The sequence below is a fragment of the Desarmillaria tabescens genome, assembly GCF_030435595.1.
Source record: "Desarmillaria tabescens strain CCBAS 213 chromosome Unknown EV420scaffold_24, whole genome shotgun sequence".
Classification (NCBI taxonomy): domain Eukaryota; kingdom Fungi; phylum Basidiomycota; class Agaricomycetes; order Agaricales; family Physalacriaceae; genus Desarmillaria; species Desarmillaria tabescens.
Window position 1 is genome coordinate 421,415 of NW_026848323.1, and position 16,413 is coordinate 437,827.

The 16,413-nt window shown below is 50.4% G+C and overlaps 4 protein-coding genes across 4 annotated transcripts; 1 reads left to right on the forward strand and 3 right to left on the reverse strand.

Moving 5' to 3' along the window:
* Positions 1-128: 128 nt before the first annotated feature.
* Positions 129-2,257, reverse strand: EV420DRAFT_1621251 (uncharacterized protein; the record flags this gene model as incomplete). Its single annotated transcript, XM_060475678.1, has 12 exons — positions 129-401; positions 466-560; positions 612-646; positions 697-887; positions 938-1,086; positions 1,140-1,264; positions 1,316-1,378; positions 1,430-1,492; positions 1,542-1,688; positions 1,739-1,907; positions 1,958-2,052; positions 2,175-2,257. 12 exons carry the CDS (start codon positions 2,255-2,257, stop codon positions 129-131), a joined length of 1,488 nt encoding a protein of 495 aa, XP_060329234.1.
* An 879-nt stretch (positions 2,258-3,136) lies between these two features.
* EV420DRAFT_1644505 (uncharacterized protein) lies at positions 3,137-3,876 on the reverse strand (the record flags this gene model as incomplete). Its single annotated transcript, XM_060477657.1, has 2 exons — positions 3,137-3,455; positions 3,509-3,876. 2 exons carry the CDS (start codon positions 3,874-3,876, stop codon positions 3,137-3,139), a joined length of 687 nt encoding a protein of 228 aa, XP_060329235.1.
* Positions 3,877-4,670: 794 nt separating this feature from the next.
* EV420DRAFT_1552881 (uncharacterized protein) lies at positions 4,671-5,600 on the forward strand. Its single transcript, XM_060473528.1, has 4 exons — positions 4,671-4,804; positions 4,861-5,028; positions 5,078-5,193; positions 5,246-5,600. Exons 1-4 carry the CDS (start codon positions 4,751-4,753, stop codon positions 5,547-5,549), a joined length of 642 nt encoding a protein of 213 aa, XP_060329236.1. The 5' UTR covers positions 4,671-4,750; the 3' UTR covers positions 5,550-5,600.
* Position 5,601: 1 nt separating this feature from the next.
* On the reverse strand, positions 5,602-6,610 carry EV420DRAFT_1552882 (3-oxoacyl-reductase; the record flags this gene model as incomplete). Its single annotated transcript, XM_060473529.1, has 5 exons — positions 5,602-5,755; positions 5,805-5,935; positions 5,985-6,255; positions 6,304-6,551; positions 6,598-6,610. Coding segments are annotated over 5 exons (777 nt in total), but the record flags the coding sequence as incomplete, so codon positions are not given.
* Between the last annotated feature and the right edge of the window lie 9,803 nt (positions 6,611-16,413).

Consider the following 16,413-nt stretch of genomic DNA (forward strand, 5'->3'; position numbering starts at 1 on the left):
TACACAAGTAAAAAGGCATCGAGTACTTCTAAATTACAGGCGGTATACGAGTAAAGTCTACGGATATCTACATGGAAAGAGAATATGGAACCCATCCGAGAAATAAGCTATCTAATCACAACAAGAGCTCATGGCGTCCTCTTCTTCTTCGAAGATCCTTCCGCCTCTATAGTCCTAGTTTTGCGTTTCAGTTGTTTGGCAGGACTTGCTGGGATATAGCCCCGCTCAACGGTAGTAAATTGATTCTCGCCATATTTGCTCCCACCGGGGGAACCATCGAGTGCAGCTAAGCTGCTGTTGCGAGACGATCTAGGAGTAGAAGGAGCCTCAGTGGCAGGTGGCGTGGGCACAGTGACAGCTGGTCTGCCAGTAATCTTGGAAAGGAGAGCGCGGTACCCAGCCTGTACATCGTAGTAGTACCTGCAAAATATTAAGTAAAACGCTCTTGCAATGAGAGCCAGTGACTTGCTCTGCTTTTTTCGTATATACGCGAAGAAGTACTTCTCCAAAGACTGACGGCACGAGGCTCGAATAGTCGCCCGGTTGAGCAATAGCACACACTAGATAATGGATCATTCAGATCAAATAAGAGTAGGTAGGAGGATGCACACCGTCAGGTCGAGCCTTGGAGTAGAACTTAACGTGGCTGCAACGGGTTCTCATCAAGCAAATCCGTAATGCATGGGTGCAAGGGACACGATGACATCATCCGGAGTAAGGCCAGAAGGCTCGGTCATATCATTGTGCGCTTCCCTCACAATCTTGGCTGGCGTTACCTCCGCCTTGAAGAACTTATGATCAGCCCAATCAACCGTTTTATAATCGACGCTCTTGTACAAGTCGCGGACCCGGATACGGTCAAAAATTGCGGCGGCAGGAGCCAAATCCTTGCAGATGAATGAGATATTATGCTCAAGTCAAAAGAACGGATACTCACTGCATTGCTTAATGCATCATACTCAATCTGGGTCATGATATCGTCGGTCAAGTAGGTGAATTTTTCGGGATCAAACACTCTTGAAGCTATTTTCAGATGCGGTTCTGCCAAGAGGAGAGCGTCAATGATCATGTGCTCGATGGCCTTGGCTGCGATGAAATAGTCAACCATTGGCTCTCAGAGGCGTTGAAGATAGACTCACCTGTCTTGTGGTTATAGATGTGCTTGTGCAAGCGGAATCGAGTGTTGTACACCTCGTAGATATTGTTGGCATCTTTGATGTCGTAACAAATTTGCCCGTCTATCACCCGGGCAGATTTGAGTAGGCTAATGCTGTATTTTAGTAATGTGGTAGAGCAGAACATGTCCTCTGCATACCGTGTAAGATTGATCTTGATAGGCTCGCCAATCATATGGGAGTCGCGGACGAAATAATCAAACCTATCGTAAGTGCCATCAGATATATGAACGAGGGGTAGAACGAGCACCTACTTGTCCACATCCAAGCCATTTCTCTTGTTGGCTACGATATCAAAGAGAAACCCCTTTTCGGACCTATCAGAATGACTAAGAGCATGCATGAATGGAGAAACAATGCACATACGGATCACATTTCGCCGGATCCCCTGCGATAAGGGCTTTGACGAATTTCGTGTCTGCCTCCTCAATTTCGATATTGTTGCAGGCTACAAGATAATCGAACATCATCTCAGAGCCTTGCTCGTGTTTCCATGGGGTTTTCAAGTCTGGTCTGATGAAGAAAATCACTACCGGTCAGAACGCACCGAAAGGAGAACGTACAGTGCCGTCGGAACAAACATTGAATCCCAAACATGACTCCATGGTCCGTGTCCGAGGTCATGGCATAAGCCAGAAAGTTCTACACATTCAATGTCCCTATCAGTGATCCCGAGATCTGGTTGCTTCGTCTGTAGGTTCGTCGCCAAAGTCCTGGCAAGATGGGCAACACCTTTCATCTCTATTGTCAAAGACCGCGAACTCGGAATCCGGATAGCGCACCTAGGCAATGCTCGTATCTATTATGTGATGCTCCGGGCCAGACAAAGTACGAAGTTCCCAGTTGTTTGATGTAGCGTAGGCGTTGGAATTGGCGTCTATTTTGTAGTTAGTATCAAGAGTCATTGCCTATCCGACCCATATGAATGCCACGCACGTATCCAGAAAGACGGAGAGTCGAGGGCTGACTTCGACTAAGGACGGTATCAGATCCTAGGACGCTGAATGAGAGGGTAATGGCGTACTGAGGTCATGGATAGGGTCCTTAATGATCCTTGGCACAAAACGGTGGGCTCCAGGCATGGTATCTTGCAGATAAATCTTTGCCGTATCAAGTTTCTTTCAGTTTCGCCGCGTGGACGCGAAAAGGCAGCCCCCTTGATGGGAGAATGTGGTAGAAATGCAAGAAGGAAGATCGGCGAAACGGCCGCGATCCTTTCACGTGTGCGCAGGGATCACGTGGTGAACGGTCCGATACCCGGTATCCAATCAGAATCTATACGTTTAAGTACATCTTCTACAGCGATTTACAAGTATCAAATGACAAAAGAAGCGCCGTAAAGGCTGAACATTAGCCCGCACCTATCTTATGTCCTCTAGAACTCTCCCCAATTCAGACTGTGCATTATAGGATTCCAAACTGGCCAATAAAAACTTGATAAAAACTGATGAAGATAGCTTCTGTACATCAGCACCAGTGTTACAAGCTTAAGGGTACAAGCACTGCTTTCTGGCATCGTACCAGGAACCTGGGCTTGTATCCGGTCCTACCGAAGTTAGGCGCAATCCTCCCCGCTCTGAACGATTTCAAGACCGCAACAGTACAGTACGGTACGCCGCTCAAGTCAATATTGTCACTTTCCATGCAGAGATAATAGCGTTTTCGCTTTGCTTTTAGCTCCGTCAGAACCAGGAATTGTTACACATTTGAGCGTAAAGACTGTGTTCTTCCCGCTCCATCAATGTCTTGTAGTCAAAGAGCATAGAAATCTACATATGCCACTGTACCTTAGAAAACAGGACAAATATTACTACGCATATTTCTTCAGTCCCGAATGCTTCATGTTCTGGTCAGGTCCGTTTATTGAATCAGGAGCGACACGCCAATAAATCAAAATCCGTTCCAAATTCATAAGTATAGGAGTGTTACATATTCTCATCGTGTATCGTTCTTCTGCTATTCTAACTGGGTACTGTAGTCGCTTCCTCGTCCAAGCACAAAAAATGTTCATTAACCGGGTCTGCGGCAACGGGCGGATACACTGTGTTAACTAAATCCACCCATTGCTGAGCGGCTTGCAGTTGATCTTGCGGTGCAGTAGCGGCTAGCGATACCCTAAACGCGAAATAGTTCTCTACGATGGCTTGTATCCTAAGTGCCTGTGCATCCAAGTCGAGTGAGATTGGGTGGAGATCCACAACAGAAGAGTCGATCCGCGTAACCAAGGTCCGTGCTGCAGAATACAATGCTTCTGCCTTCTGTTTCGATACAAGGCATTGCCTAAATACATGCCTCTTAGACTCTGATGTAATGAATGGTACTGATGTACGTACTGAGTGACGGTTGATGAGCAAAGCCGAAATGAGTCCGCCTCCACGGTGCTTGTTTGAATCGCGACACGCTGATCCTCTATATATGCATGCATTTTGACGTATTTCAGTATAATTTCTGCGAAAACCATCACCATCAGTAATTCTTTGCGCTTTACATGATGGAGGTGTACCTTAAGCGCGATATCTCTGGCGATAGCGTCATACTTCAATGTAGTCCAGAGGCCTGGGAACATAAAACCACCAAGGGATCCAAAAACTATGTCTTTCGTTTCTCGACTGAAACGCAGTAAAAGGAGGACTAGAACAAAATAGATCCACCATGGATAGTATTTTGTGATAATCTGTTGTGACAGGAAGTAAAACTGCATTTTAGATGTACTTGCGACGACTTACAAGGATGATTGGACGCAGATATTTGATAAAAGTTTCTTCAATAGTTTATACATGGCCGGATATAGCACGGAACACAGCGTCGAGAAATAGGGAGGATTCGAACATGAACAACTGTCATTCCGCATGATTACGATCTGAATAATATTGATAAATATTAATTAGATAAATAATTAAAATTAAAAGATTCCACTCGAACAGTCTGCTACAGTCTGGTATCGCTGGGATAAAAGAAAAATATGACATGAGCCTTTGCAGGGAAGAGTAAGAACATATCTTAACCCTTCCACTTACTGATTCATATGTTGGTCGCAACGAACCAACCCTGGTGAATGAGCCGCCGAAAAGTCCCAACTTAAATTTTCAATTGGGTCCCGGGTTTTGTCACTACAGGTGTCGTTACGGTGACTTGTAAAAGTTACCTTGAAAATGGGGGACTCTCTGAACCACGAGAACCCTCGAACATGTGAACCGCATTTCGCTTACATGTACGACCGATTGCATCTTGATATGCAGACTCCTGCGTAGGGAATTGGGATTTGGTTGAAACTGTAGATAAAAAACGCAGTCTTGGAGAACGATTAGTTATCTCGTCGAGGTTTGCGGTTCTCCTGATGTGGAAATACTTGCTAGCCTCAGACGGGAAGGGAAGTAATCGGGAAGTAGTATGTAATGCTATTCGATGAGAAACGGAATACCTTTTAAAAGCCCTGCCCTCAAGTTCACGTGATAATGGAAAAACCAGCCCGTTGATGACGTCACTTGGAACTTAGTTGAAGTTCCCGTCTCAACGTTCAAGTTCAACTCCTTGCCCGCTCTTTTCGAGGCTATCTTTCCTGAGATACCCCAGAAATGCCTAATATTGTAAATAAGGCGTTCATGAAATACATCTACCCAGCCGTCCTCGTAAGTCGCCAATGTCCGGACGGTCGTCTGTACTTTCTGATGCCATCGCAAACCAGATTATAGACAAAAACCCTATCACCACTTTTACTTTTCTCGTATTCAACGCGTCTCTGAGCTCTCAATGGCTCCCTTTTGGACTTGTTGCCTATATCATCGCTGTCTATGCTGTCCACCATTTCTCACAATGGTTGAAAGAGGACACCGCAAAGAAGGCAAAGCTCGAAGTACGTTTTATCCCTTCCAAATCATGGTGAATCTCATTGGTTTTCTTAGGAAATTCAATCGATTTCCCTCAGACTCGGCTTATACATAATCCACGAACGCTTCCACTTTGCAGTGTACATGGAGGACACGGAGGCACTCCAGTTCTGCTCGTCGGTCATCACACAGTACGTTCCTTATCAGTACCTGGTCCATCATCTCAAAGATTCATTCATAAAGGCGTTTTGACGTTACGGATCAAAAAGCGAAAGCGCTGGACTTTGCGGCACAGCAGGCCTTGGCTACCTCGGACGAGCTTGCCCAAATCTCGTTCGACTTGAGAATGCTGGATGCACACATACAGGGTGTCATACGGAGCTATTCGAGGCTTAAGACAAAGCTACAATCCTACGCGCCGGAGCGACAACTGGAAGCTGCCGAGTGTTGGGTGGCAGATACCAACGAAGACTTTCCTCCAGTTGCTGCGGGCCCTGCTAATGAAGATTCTTTCAGACCAAGTTGGGCGTGGTGGAAGAGAGAGTAATTAGAGCACCCAAATAGAACATCAGCGAATGATGCTAGTAATAAAGAGCATGTAACACTTTTCGAAATATCCGCAATGAACCAGAACGAAATTCACAAGATGGAAGATCCTCCATCTGCAATGAATGAATGTCCTGTTACAAAGCTTGCACGCTCGCTCAGCAAGAAGACGATCACATCTGCAATTTCCTCAGCCATACCAAACCGCTAAAGATGATCATCAATACGATGGAGGTTGTACAAGAACTCAACTTACCTTCATCGGAACAGCCATCTCCAGCAAGGTTGGGAAATCAAAATATTGGCTTACGTTCTCTACCATTGGCGTATCGATAAATCCAGGACACACCGCGTTGACGCGAATACCGTCAACGCTGTGACTGATAGCTATTGTCTGTGTTACACACCTGCAGAATCATGTTAAAACAAAACGAACCAGCAGCTTTCGTCAGACCTATAACTGCGTGCTTGGACGTAACGTAGCTTGTGAACCCGTTCGTGCCGAGACATCTGTACACGCTGCTCATGTTTATGATGGAACCATGCACACCTGGCCTACCAGGTATGTGAGCAACAGACTCCTGGTCTTGCATTACCTTCAGCTGCTCGCGCATACAGAGGAAAACTCCCCTAGCATTGATGTTGTTGACTTGGTCATAAGTAGCCACAGATGTATCTGCCGTCGGCGCAAGAATGTTTTCGGATATCTATCGTACATCTCATGAGTCAGAACTCTATCATAAGGATGTGCTTACCCCGGCGATGTTGGCAGCGTAGTCGATTCTCCCAAAGTTGTTAGCAGCATCCTGAACTGTTCGGATAACCTGGTCCTCCTTGCTCAGATCCACTTCAGACATATAAACTTTAAACTGGGGGTTTGTAGCTTCGGCTGTGACGTCCTTCATCGTTTCTTCCAGGCGTCCGCGGTTTAGGTCGGCTAGATGCAGACCCGATGCCCCTGCCCAGGCCAATGCAAGAGCAGTCGCTCTCCCAATACCGCTTCCTATGAAGAGGTGAGTAAAGGTTCAATATAGCCAAATGTTAGCCACTAACTCTTATCGACTTAGATCAACCAAGGATCGCCACTCGCACTTCGGTGGACAATACACTTAGAGGTCAAAGGCGATGAAGGGAGCCAGTCACGAACTTAGATAGTCACGAAGGACGGAGTTCGATGTTAGGTAGAATAAACCTTAGCCGAAGCTGGGTTTTAGCCCAGCTGAGGCTCTACTTAAATACACGTTGAGTAAACTAAAAATAGTACTGTGAGAATGTCCGATCAGGATCGCAGGTGAGCGTACGCGAGGATGAGTAAGAAAAGAAAAGAAAAGAAAAAAGAATGAATAAAGTGAATAAACCGTAACATTACCCCCCTCTTAAGACTCGTTCATCCCGAAGGAGTCATCGCTCTCCTCTCCACTCTGTGCGGACTGGCTGTAGTAGGATAGAATGTCGTCATCATCGTTGTCATCCTCTTTGGAGTCGAAGTCCCAGTCTTCGTAGACCCGTTGTAGGTTTTCGAGGTCGAGTTTTGAGTCGTCATCGTCTGGTGTCTCCACGATTGGGATTCCGTTTGCTTCTGCCTCGGTAACTTCTCGTATCGCGATCGACGATTGGGCATCGGAGTGTTGTGGATTTGTGCACTCGGAGGAAAAGACGGTTTCGACGTCTGTTACGCAAGGGGTGTCGGGCTCATGGTATGCAGTTATGGCATCCGGGGGGATTTGGTTGTCCACCCCAACTGTCTTTCCGTGCTTGTTGATTTCCCATTGGATTCGTCGGATGCGAGCTTCATACTCATTTACCAGAGCCTTGGCGTTAGCCATGTTGGAACGTTTTACCCATGAGTTCTCTTCTATGGGATAGCCTTTCCACTTTACGAGGTATTCGGTTATGGTTCGCCGATTGCGTCCACGCCCGACTGTTTTGTCCCTTTGTTCTACTATTTCCTCGATCTCATACTCCTCCTTGTCCTCGATTAGTTCTGGTGGTGGCCTTTCGGGACGTGGTTGGTTTGGAAATGAGGGGGCGACGTAAGGGGTCAGAAGAGACTCGTTGAAGCGGTTATGGATTTTCCAGCCCGTCGGCAGCTTCAATTCGTATGCAGAGGCTCCCTTTTTAGCTATAATAGCGAAGGGACCGACTCGTCGATCTCCCAGTTTCTTTGTCGGGCACGGGAGATGAAGATTGGTTGCATCGAGCCATACTTTGTCTCCAACCTGGTATTGAATTGTGACCGCCTTGTGTTTGTCATAGGCTTTCTTCATCGACTCCGCCGCTTTCTCCAATGACTTCTTTGCCTCGTCTTGGGCTTTTTCGATCTCTTCTACCATTCGTCCTGGTGCTGGCACCGCGGTCGTTTGTTGGGGCTTTTTGATGACCTCCCCGTCCCTTCCGAAGATGACCTTGTACGGAGAATATCCAGTTGACGAGTGTTGACGATTATTATGCATGAAAGCGGCCAGCGGGAGCCATTCGCTCCAGTCGTCCTGCCTTCCATTGATGAACATTTTGAGGTACTTTTCAATCTCTTGATTGACCCTCTCGGTTTGCCCGTCCATCTGAGGATGGTACGCGGTGGAGGGATTCCCTTTGACGTGAAGGAGTCGATAAAATTCCTTCATGAACTTGGAAACAAATACCGACCCCCGGTCGGAAATTACTTTCTCGGGCATAACGCCGTAGGGTACGTAGACGTAGTCCCTCAAGATTTTGGCAAAGCCGAGGGAGGTAAGTTCTTCCGTGCAGGCGATGGGGATGATGGCTTTCGAGAAGCGGTCTACTATGACGAGGATTGAATCGAACCCTTTGGAGTTCGGGAGTTTGGTGATCATGTCGACCGAGATATGGGTCCAGGGTCGTACCGGTACTTCATTTGGATGGAGCAGGGCCTTCCTAGGGTGGCGGTCCGCTTTGGTTCGTTGACAGACCTCGCAGCCTTTCACATAGGCCTCTACATCCTTCCGCATGCGCGGCCACCAGTAATCGCGAAGCACTAGCTCTTTAGTCTTCTCAATGCCAGGGTGTCCGGCCATGACGTGATCGTGCTTGAGGGCAATGATCTGTCCTTGGAGCTCGTTGTCTGCAGGTACATAAATGCATCCGTCGTACCAGAGCAGATCCTGCTCGCGAGAAATCCCCTTTTCATGGTTCAGGGAATCCGAAATGCCCCGATCCCAATGACGAGGGTCGTGCGTAGCTACCTTGATCTTTTCGTGTAGGTCCTCGGCGGTGGGCATAATTAGGGCCCTGAAGTTTTCCGCTTTGAGGACTACTACGTCACGATTGTCCTCCTTTCCCTGATCATGATCCGCCCTTCGAGACAACAAGTCCGCCTTGCGATTCTGTGCACCCAGTTTGTGGTGCAGGGTAAACTGGTATTCCGCTAGCTCCGTTACCCACCGGGCTTGTCGTCGGTTGAGTTTTTGAGGTTTGCGGAAGTACTGGAGATTTGAATGGTCTGTCCAGATCTCGAAATCGGCCCGTGCACCCATGAGATATTGGCGCCACTCCTCAAGTGCAATCATAATAGCAAGGAGTTCTTTGTCGTAAATTTCGTAGTTCCGCTCGGTAACGGATAAGGCCTTAGAAAGGAAGGCCACTGGTCGCCACTTCTCGTCTTGATACTGCGAAAGTACTGCTCCCACTGCTCCCTCACTGGAGTCCGCCTCTACTCGGAAGCGCCCTTCATCGAGTGGAATGGCCAACACTACATCTTCACGAAACAGTTTCTTGAGCTTTTCGAACGCCTCTTGCTGGGCTTCCCCCCACCTCCACTCCTGTTTCCCGGTAAGCAAAGTGAGTGGTTTGACGTGCTTGCTGTAGTCCCAGATGAATCGTCGATAAAAGTTACAGAATCCGAGGAAGGACTGCAGCTCTTGCTTCCTTCGGGGTACCGGCCAATCTAGGAGGCCCGCAATTTTAATGGGATCCATACGAATCTTTCCTTCGCTGATAATGACTCCCAAATACTCCATTTCTTCCACCTCGAACTCGCACTTCTCCGCCTTGAGAAACAGCTTGTTTTCTCGAAGGATTTGGAGTACTTTTCGTACGATCCTCTTGTGTTCGGTTTTGGTCTTGGAGGCGATGAGGATGTCATCCAGGTAAACCGATACTTCCCCGGCCGCTATCAGATCCTTGAAAATATCATTCATCATCCATTGGAAGGTGGCGGGTGAGTTGGTGAGCCCAAAGAACATTACTAGGGGCTCATAGAGTCCTTGGTTTGTTCGGAACGCTGCCTTCCATTCATCCCCCTGTTTGATCCGCACATTGTTGTAACCCCACCGCACGTCCAGTTTGGTGAAGTACTTGGCCTTCTTTAGTCGGTCCATTAACTCCCCGATCAACGGTAATGGATAACGGTTCTTGATCGTCATCTCATTCAGTTTACGGTAATCTTGTACCGGGCGTAGCTTCCTGTCCTTTTTCTTTACGAAGAAGAAGGGCAAAGCCATGGGAGACTTCGAGGCCTGGATGCGACCGGTAGACAAGTTTTCGTCGAGGAATTTGTCGAGCTCCTCCTGTTCGGCTGGGTTAAGTGGATAGACTTTACAGTCCAGATTAGCGTTGGCGTTGGGGATGAGTTCGATAGCATGGTCCCAGGGTTTCCACGGTGGTAGTTCATCAAAACTCTCCTTGTCGAAGATGTCTTTGAATTCCTGGTATTCTTCTGGAACGATCTCCTCGAAAGACTTGGCGGTTTTCTTCGCGTGAGCTCGGGCCGCCAGTTCATTGGCCTTAGTTCCCATAGCTCGTATGTGGAAGGCTTCTTCGAAGTCGACAACCAAGATGGTGTCCCCTTCCTCGTACTCCTCCCACCTCGCCTAAGGGTCAGTATCTGGCAAGGAAAACGGGATTTTGCGACACGTGCATCGAGCTAGGGTGACCGCCCTGGTGTTCCAGTCAATTAAGGGATTGTGACGTTGTAGCCAATCATGCCCGAGGAAAAGCGGGGTAGAACCCAGATCGACTACGGCTAGTTCGATCCGCTCCACGTGGTCCCCGATACATAATCTTACCTCGGCATACTCCGTGATGTCCCCTCCTTTATTTTGAGTGCCGTTGGCATTGTAGACCGGTACGGGCCGAGCAGCCTTTTTCAAATTGAGGTCGTGTTCTCGGGCCCATTCGCGGTCGATGGAGCTACCAGTGGCCCCACTGTCCACCAAGGCGTTTACGGTGTGAACCTCCCACGTGTCCAGGGTTTCTAACTGCACTTTTATTGAGACATTCCGCCCCTTCCACCCGCATATATACATGGGTGGTTTCTGTAGATCTGCCATCCACTGCCATCTCTCTCTTGCCTGGGCGGCGGTTTCCGTCTGCTCCTCCAACTGGCGGCACAACTGATCGGTCACCTCTCCTCAGCGTCGGGGGTGCACCCAACTGTTGAGAACAGCCCGTGTGGCCGAATCTCCTCGTGCGATGCGTAGCGCTCTGCGGGTCCATAGAATGCCGTGGGGCTCGTAGTACATCTCGGCGATAAGCTTCTTGTCGTTGGAGGTCGCCGTGAGGGACAGAGTCGGGGAGGAAGCCTTCTTGCGGGTCACGACTGGAATGTCGGACCGTAGGTAGGCTTCCTCGTCTTCTACTTCTTCTAGCGAAACCGAAGAGGTCTTGCTTCGAGGCGGCATTTGGTCACCGGGCCGAAAAGGGCCCCTCAGCGGCACTTGGGTGCCTTCCGTCGAAGTGGTGGAGGAGGGTTCGCTACCCTGTGTTCGGCCCTGGCCACGGGCGCTTGTGCGCGGCGTTGTAACCTCCACGTTGGATCCATGCTTACGGCTCTCTTTCCCCCCGGCGGTACTTCGGGTAACCCTTCGCGGAGGCACACATATCGGCTCGCCTGTACGGTCTTCACGGTTTGTCGTTTGGGTGACTACTGGGTGAAGGTGGTCGTCCGGGTTCACGGCCTCAGCTGCTTTTCTGACGCTTCCCGCTAGAACAGACGACTCCACAAATGAAGCCGCAGGCCCAACAGGCTGAGTTGTCGACCTTTCTCCCACTCCGGGGTGACCTCCCCACGTCTGGGGTGCAGTCGGGACTCGACCTAGGGGGCTCTGCCCTCGAGGGGCTTTCCCTGTGCGGTGAGCCGGGGGTTCCCAAGCTAGGACGGCCCCTAGGGGTTCATTGCTAGACGCTGGCTGCGTGGAGCAGTGGGAATCCCCTCCTACGCCGTCCGTTGTTTGCGATTCGTTTTCCTTAGTTTCTTCCACTGGTAGCGCAGCGAAAAAATTGACATATTGTTCGTACGGAGTCCCTACATACGTAGTATAAGTCCGACTAGAAGTACATGAATGCGCACCACAAGAAACTAAGTCCTTTGCCGACGCTGTCGAATCGCTTATTTCGATGCCGGCTCGTCTTTTGACGACTTCTCTTCCTTGACCTCCTCAACCCTCGTGTCCTTGCCTAAGTCTTCTTTCTCTGCCTCTGCGAGTAGTTGGCGGAGACGTTGAGCGGGAATCTTCTTGCGTGGTGGGAGTTTGACGGGAAGCCACTTGGACTTGTCCGTTGGGCATTTATGGTCGCGGCTCCAACCGGTGTTCCCACACTTGAAGCACCGTTTGTCACTTCGGAGCTTGTCGATCTCCATCGGCTGCCCGGCACCCCCATAGGTTGTTCCCATGGCGTCCTTCTTGTCGCCACTAGAACCTTGACCGCTGCTCTTCAATTGATTTTGATTGCCTCAACCCGAACTGCCTTGGTTCGAGGAGGACTTGTTGCCCAATCCTTGGGCGACCCCGTATCAATAATTGGCGTCTATCCTCAGAACTCGCACCTTCCATTGTGCATAGGTTGTGGGGCGCTCATTGTCCCCATGCATAACCATGTTTCGCACTGTTGGCCTTATCGCCGCTTCGACTGCTTCGAACATCTGCTTCTCGTCATCGAATTCCTCGCACTTGTGGGCCAGCCGTTCGAACTTCGCGAAGAACTCGACAGCTGACTTGAAGTCGGATTGCTTGACCTTCTTCCACTCTGCCTTCCATATGGCTAGTTCCGCTACCTCCCGGAATTGGACGGTGAGGTCATGGGAGAATTCTGCCCACGTCGGAAATCTCCAATGACCTTGCGGATCCCGATAGCGGTAGTATTGGTCGACCCACCACTGCTGCGCTTCCCCACGAAGGTACCCCTGGGCGAACGTGATGCGATAGGGGTTCTGCCCCTCGTCGTTCATTGTGTAATACATCGGAAAGACCTGGAAGTACACCTCGCAGTGGTGTAGAAATCGAGTAATATCGGAGGATACCCCCGTAAAATACTCCGGCTGCGTGATAAGCTTGGGCTTTACGTCATTCCAGGGATTGTTGACAGCACCCGGCGCTAACTGCCAGGGGGGAATTGGGTCTGGGGGCAATGGGATGTGCGGGGGTACCGGCGGCTTGGGTGGTCGCAAGAGCGACCGGAGATTCCAATTTTCTCCTGGAGGTGGATATCCTCCAGGGTCTGGGTGACGCGGTGGTCCTGACGATGGCACTGGCGGGACAGTGGATTTTTTGCCTTTGTCAGGGGCTGAGGGTCCAGCGCCCGCGTCCGCGTATTTGTCGTCATCTCCCCCTGCTCCTCCGAAGAACCCTTCGGGGAAAAAGTCCGACGGGTCGAGAGGGTGAGGCATCGGCTGGAGGCACTTGTATGGTTCACACCCGGGTTGCGGTGCCTCGGGGTTCACCATATTCCAGACAGTGGCCGCTCGATGCCATGTCTCTACCTCCAGGATGTTTTTCATCAGGTACACGTCGCCCATCCTTTTTGCACCTTGATAATCCTCCCCAGCCTCGGTGAACAACCACTGCGGGTCCTTCTCCATATCCTCCATCATGATTTCGTACAACCCATGCCACGGGAGTAGGTTGAAGATATCAGGCCGCGGAGTGGGCCCGTTAAGCAGGACCGTCCTCACCGCCGCCATTACCGTCGGTTCTAGGGCCTGGTTTGGAGGGCGGCTTGGCATCCTCGGCCTCCTTCCTCTCTCTGGCGATGCGGTCGATCTCTCGGTTTCTTCTCCATCTCCCGATGTCTGAGTCCTCATCGCTGATCTCGTCCTGGTAGGAGTTCCAGGCTCTTCCTCTCGCTTCCAGGTCGCCTCCGGCTCGTCGGGCTGCTCCTGTGTACCTGACGGCTGCGGCTCGTATTCTATTCTCGACTTCGGCGTCGGTGGCATCGGGCTCGAGGGATAGGTCCCACCAGCCTCCGGGTCCTTGGAGAGCGTCTTCTTCTGCTCGACGAATGCGTGCGTCGTGCGCTCTTCCTCGGTCCATTCTGGCCTGGATTTCTGGGGACTCCCGGGCAGCTCGAGGGACTCCGAGGGACTCGACGTACGTGTGATAAAGGAGCGGCCATGGGCGCTGAGAGGCAGGGACGGGGTCGGCGAAGGCTTGCGACGCGACGGACGGTTCCCAGTCGGAGACTCCGGCGAGGCGCTCGGAAACGGTAACTGTTCCAAGTTCCTCGGAGTCGTACTCTGGGAACTCGCCCCAAAGCTCCCTATCCGTCGGCTCGTGCGAGGGGATGGCGGGAGCGAGCATTGAGGTCTCGGTCCTTTCAGGGACCGGGTCGGGCTCTGGTCTGGGCACGACTCGGGCCACAGGAGCTTCTTCCCCGTTGTCGGCATAGACCCAGCTGGTGTCGGGGTACCAGGCGACTGGGGGACCTCGGTCCGCATCCCAAGACACTGGAACTCGTCTTGGTCCATCTGTACGGGTGGTCGTGGCGGCGGAGGCCCCAAGGGTAAGCTCTCTGGAATCGTCCTTGAAGTCATCTCGAGCCTTTCCTTTTCCGTACCTCCTTCGCTCACTTCCCCAGTCCGCATCGGTCCACTTATTCTGGGAGCGTCCGCTCCAACTGTCTCCGGTATAGCTTGCATCCTCCTCCTCGTTCGGATAGAGCTCGCCGAGGAGGGTTTCGAGTCTGACCCTCTCGAGGTCGGTGAGCTCGTCGCCTTCGTACTCGGTGTCAGGGCTTTCTTCGCCCGTGACCAAAGGCCTGGTGCCTTGTCCTCGGGCTCCGTCGGTGCTTGACTCGCCTTCGACTGGAGAGACGTCGAAGAGACCTGGTAGGGGCGAGTCTCCTCGGTCGAGGAGTACCCCCCGGGTATCGGTGATATCGACGGAGTCGTCTGACTCGGCGGTAGCGCTTCTGTAGGAGTCGGTGCTCGACTCTGAGGATCCCGAGCTGGATCGCGACGATCCGTAAAGGGACTCTCCAGATCCTCTGGGTGTGATGGGTCAGCCATCGTGTAGGGTTTGCTGGGATGCTGCGGGGATGAAAATCACAGGGGGTGGATAAGCCGGGGTTGCCGGCACGTAATGGAATGGGAGTTGTGCCCGCACTCGTCGTTGTTGGCGGCAGCACCAGTGAAGCTGGAACAAGGAGATGGACAAGAAACAGAGAATAAAAACGGCAGAGATTATGGGAATGGCGTCGGATAAGGGCATCCGTCCGTTGGCTTATCTTTTGAGAGGGCCGGTGGTAAGGATGGACTATACAACGGTCAGGGCGAGAATGGTGAGGGCAGCGAGGGTCGCGATAATCAGATTGAGGTCAGTCTCGTAAACGGGACTGGTCATCAATGAGGTATCGTCGTCGAAGGATGGGTCAGTCAATGTCAGCAGGATCACTGCTAACAGGGAAGCTGACTTTAGAAATAGGTTGAAAGGTTTCATGTTGGCCTTAGACAAGGGGAAAGTATCCGCCGTACAAGGCTACTAGCAATCCGGCTAGGAGTGGTGCGGCGATACAGACTCGTATAAGGGCAAGGGTAAGAAATACAGTTACTAAGACTGCAAATATGGGGTCATGGATAATGAGAGGTAAAATCCAGGCGATTACTGCAGCTTGAAGCAGTAGGTCAAAGGGGGTAACCCAGAGGGCTACTGCGACGAGGAGGTGTATCGGATGAATTTTGGGATAGATCGTCTTGTAAAGAGTTGGGCAGTGCTCTTTCTCAGAAGTGACGCTGAGCAACGTAGAACGAGCTTCAGCTAAATGTTAGCCACTAACTCTTATCGACTTAGATCAACCAAGGATCGCCACTCGCACTTCGGTGGACGATACACTTAGAGGTCAAAGGCGATGAAGGGAGCCAGTCGCGAACTTAGATAGTCACGAAGGACGGAGTTCGATGTTAGGTAGAATAAACCTTAGCCGAAGCTGGGTTTTAGCCCAGCTGAGGCTCTACTTAAATACACGTTGAGTAAACTAAAAATAGTACTGTGAGAATGTCCGATCAGGATCGCAGGCGAGCGTAAGTGAGGATGAGTAAGAAAAGAAAAGAAAAGAAAAAAGAATGAATAAAGTGAATAAACCGTAACACCAAAAGGACGTAGATGGACCTGCTCCTGTGACAAGTGTGATTCCTCGAATGCTGAACATGGTGGATTGCTGACTAGTATTCGAGATCACAACACAAATAGAGATAATGTGAGAGAACATTTGGTATAATCTTCCCAGCCTTTAGGTCACATCAAGGACATTGATCATGGGACATGTTATTCACCCTGAAAATGAGACGCTCATTTGAGATATGGGAGAAAAGTATGTGTGCTACGTTACTCACTTTGATTCAACAATTAATCTCCCAAGAGAATATGTCTGTACGCACTAGGTACAAAGATTTATCCGTGTAGGATACTATTTATAGATCGGCAATGATCCAGGACCCGTCAACTTACAAGCCCATATGGAAAGCTTTAGAAAAGGAACAGGCCATCTCATGGATCTCGGTCCCTTCCTTCGAACGTAAAGATCAAGTGACCTTGGATTGCCTGCATGGACTACATAGTATTGAGATTAGCTATCTCGATTCGTGTACAATGAGTTTTTTTGTTCATACCTTATGTACTCTCCTATAGCGATCG

Bases quoted from the DNA above. Each gene is read 5' to 3' on its own strand.
- EV420DRAFT_1552881 (XM_060473528.1), top strand. From the start codon at position 4,751: ATGCCTAATATTGTAAATAAGGCGTTCATGAAATACATCTACCCAGCC. The intron at 4,805-4,860 runs GTAAGTCGCCAA...ATCGCAAACCAG, and splicing joins ACATCTACCCAGCCGTCCTC to ATTATAGACAAAAACCCTAT. The intron at 5,194-5,245 runs GTACGTTCCTTA...TCATTCATAAAG, and splicing joins TGCTCGTCGGTCATCACACA to GCGTTTTGACGTTACGGATC.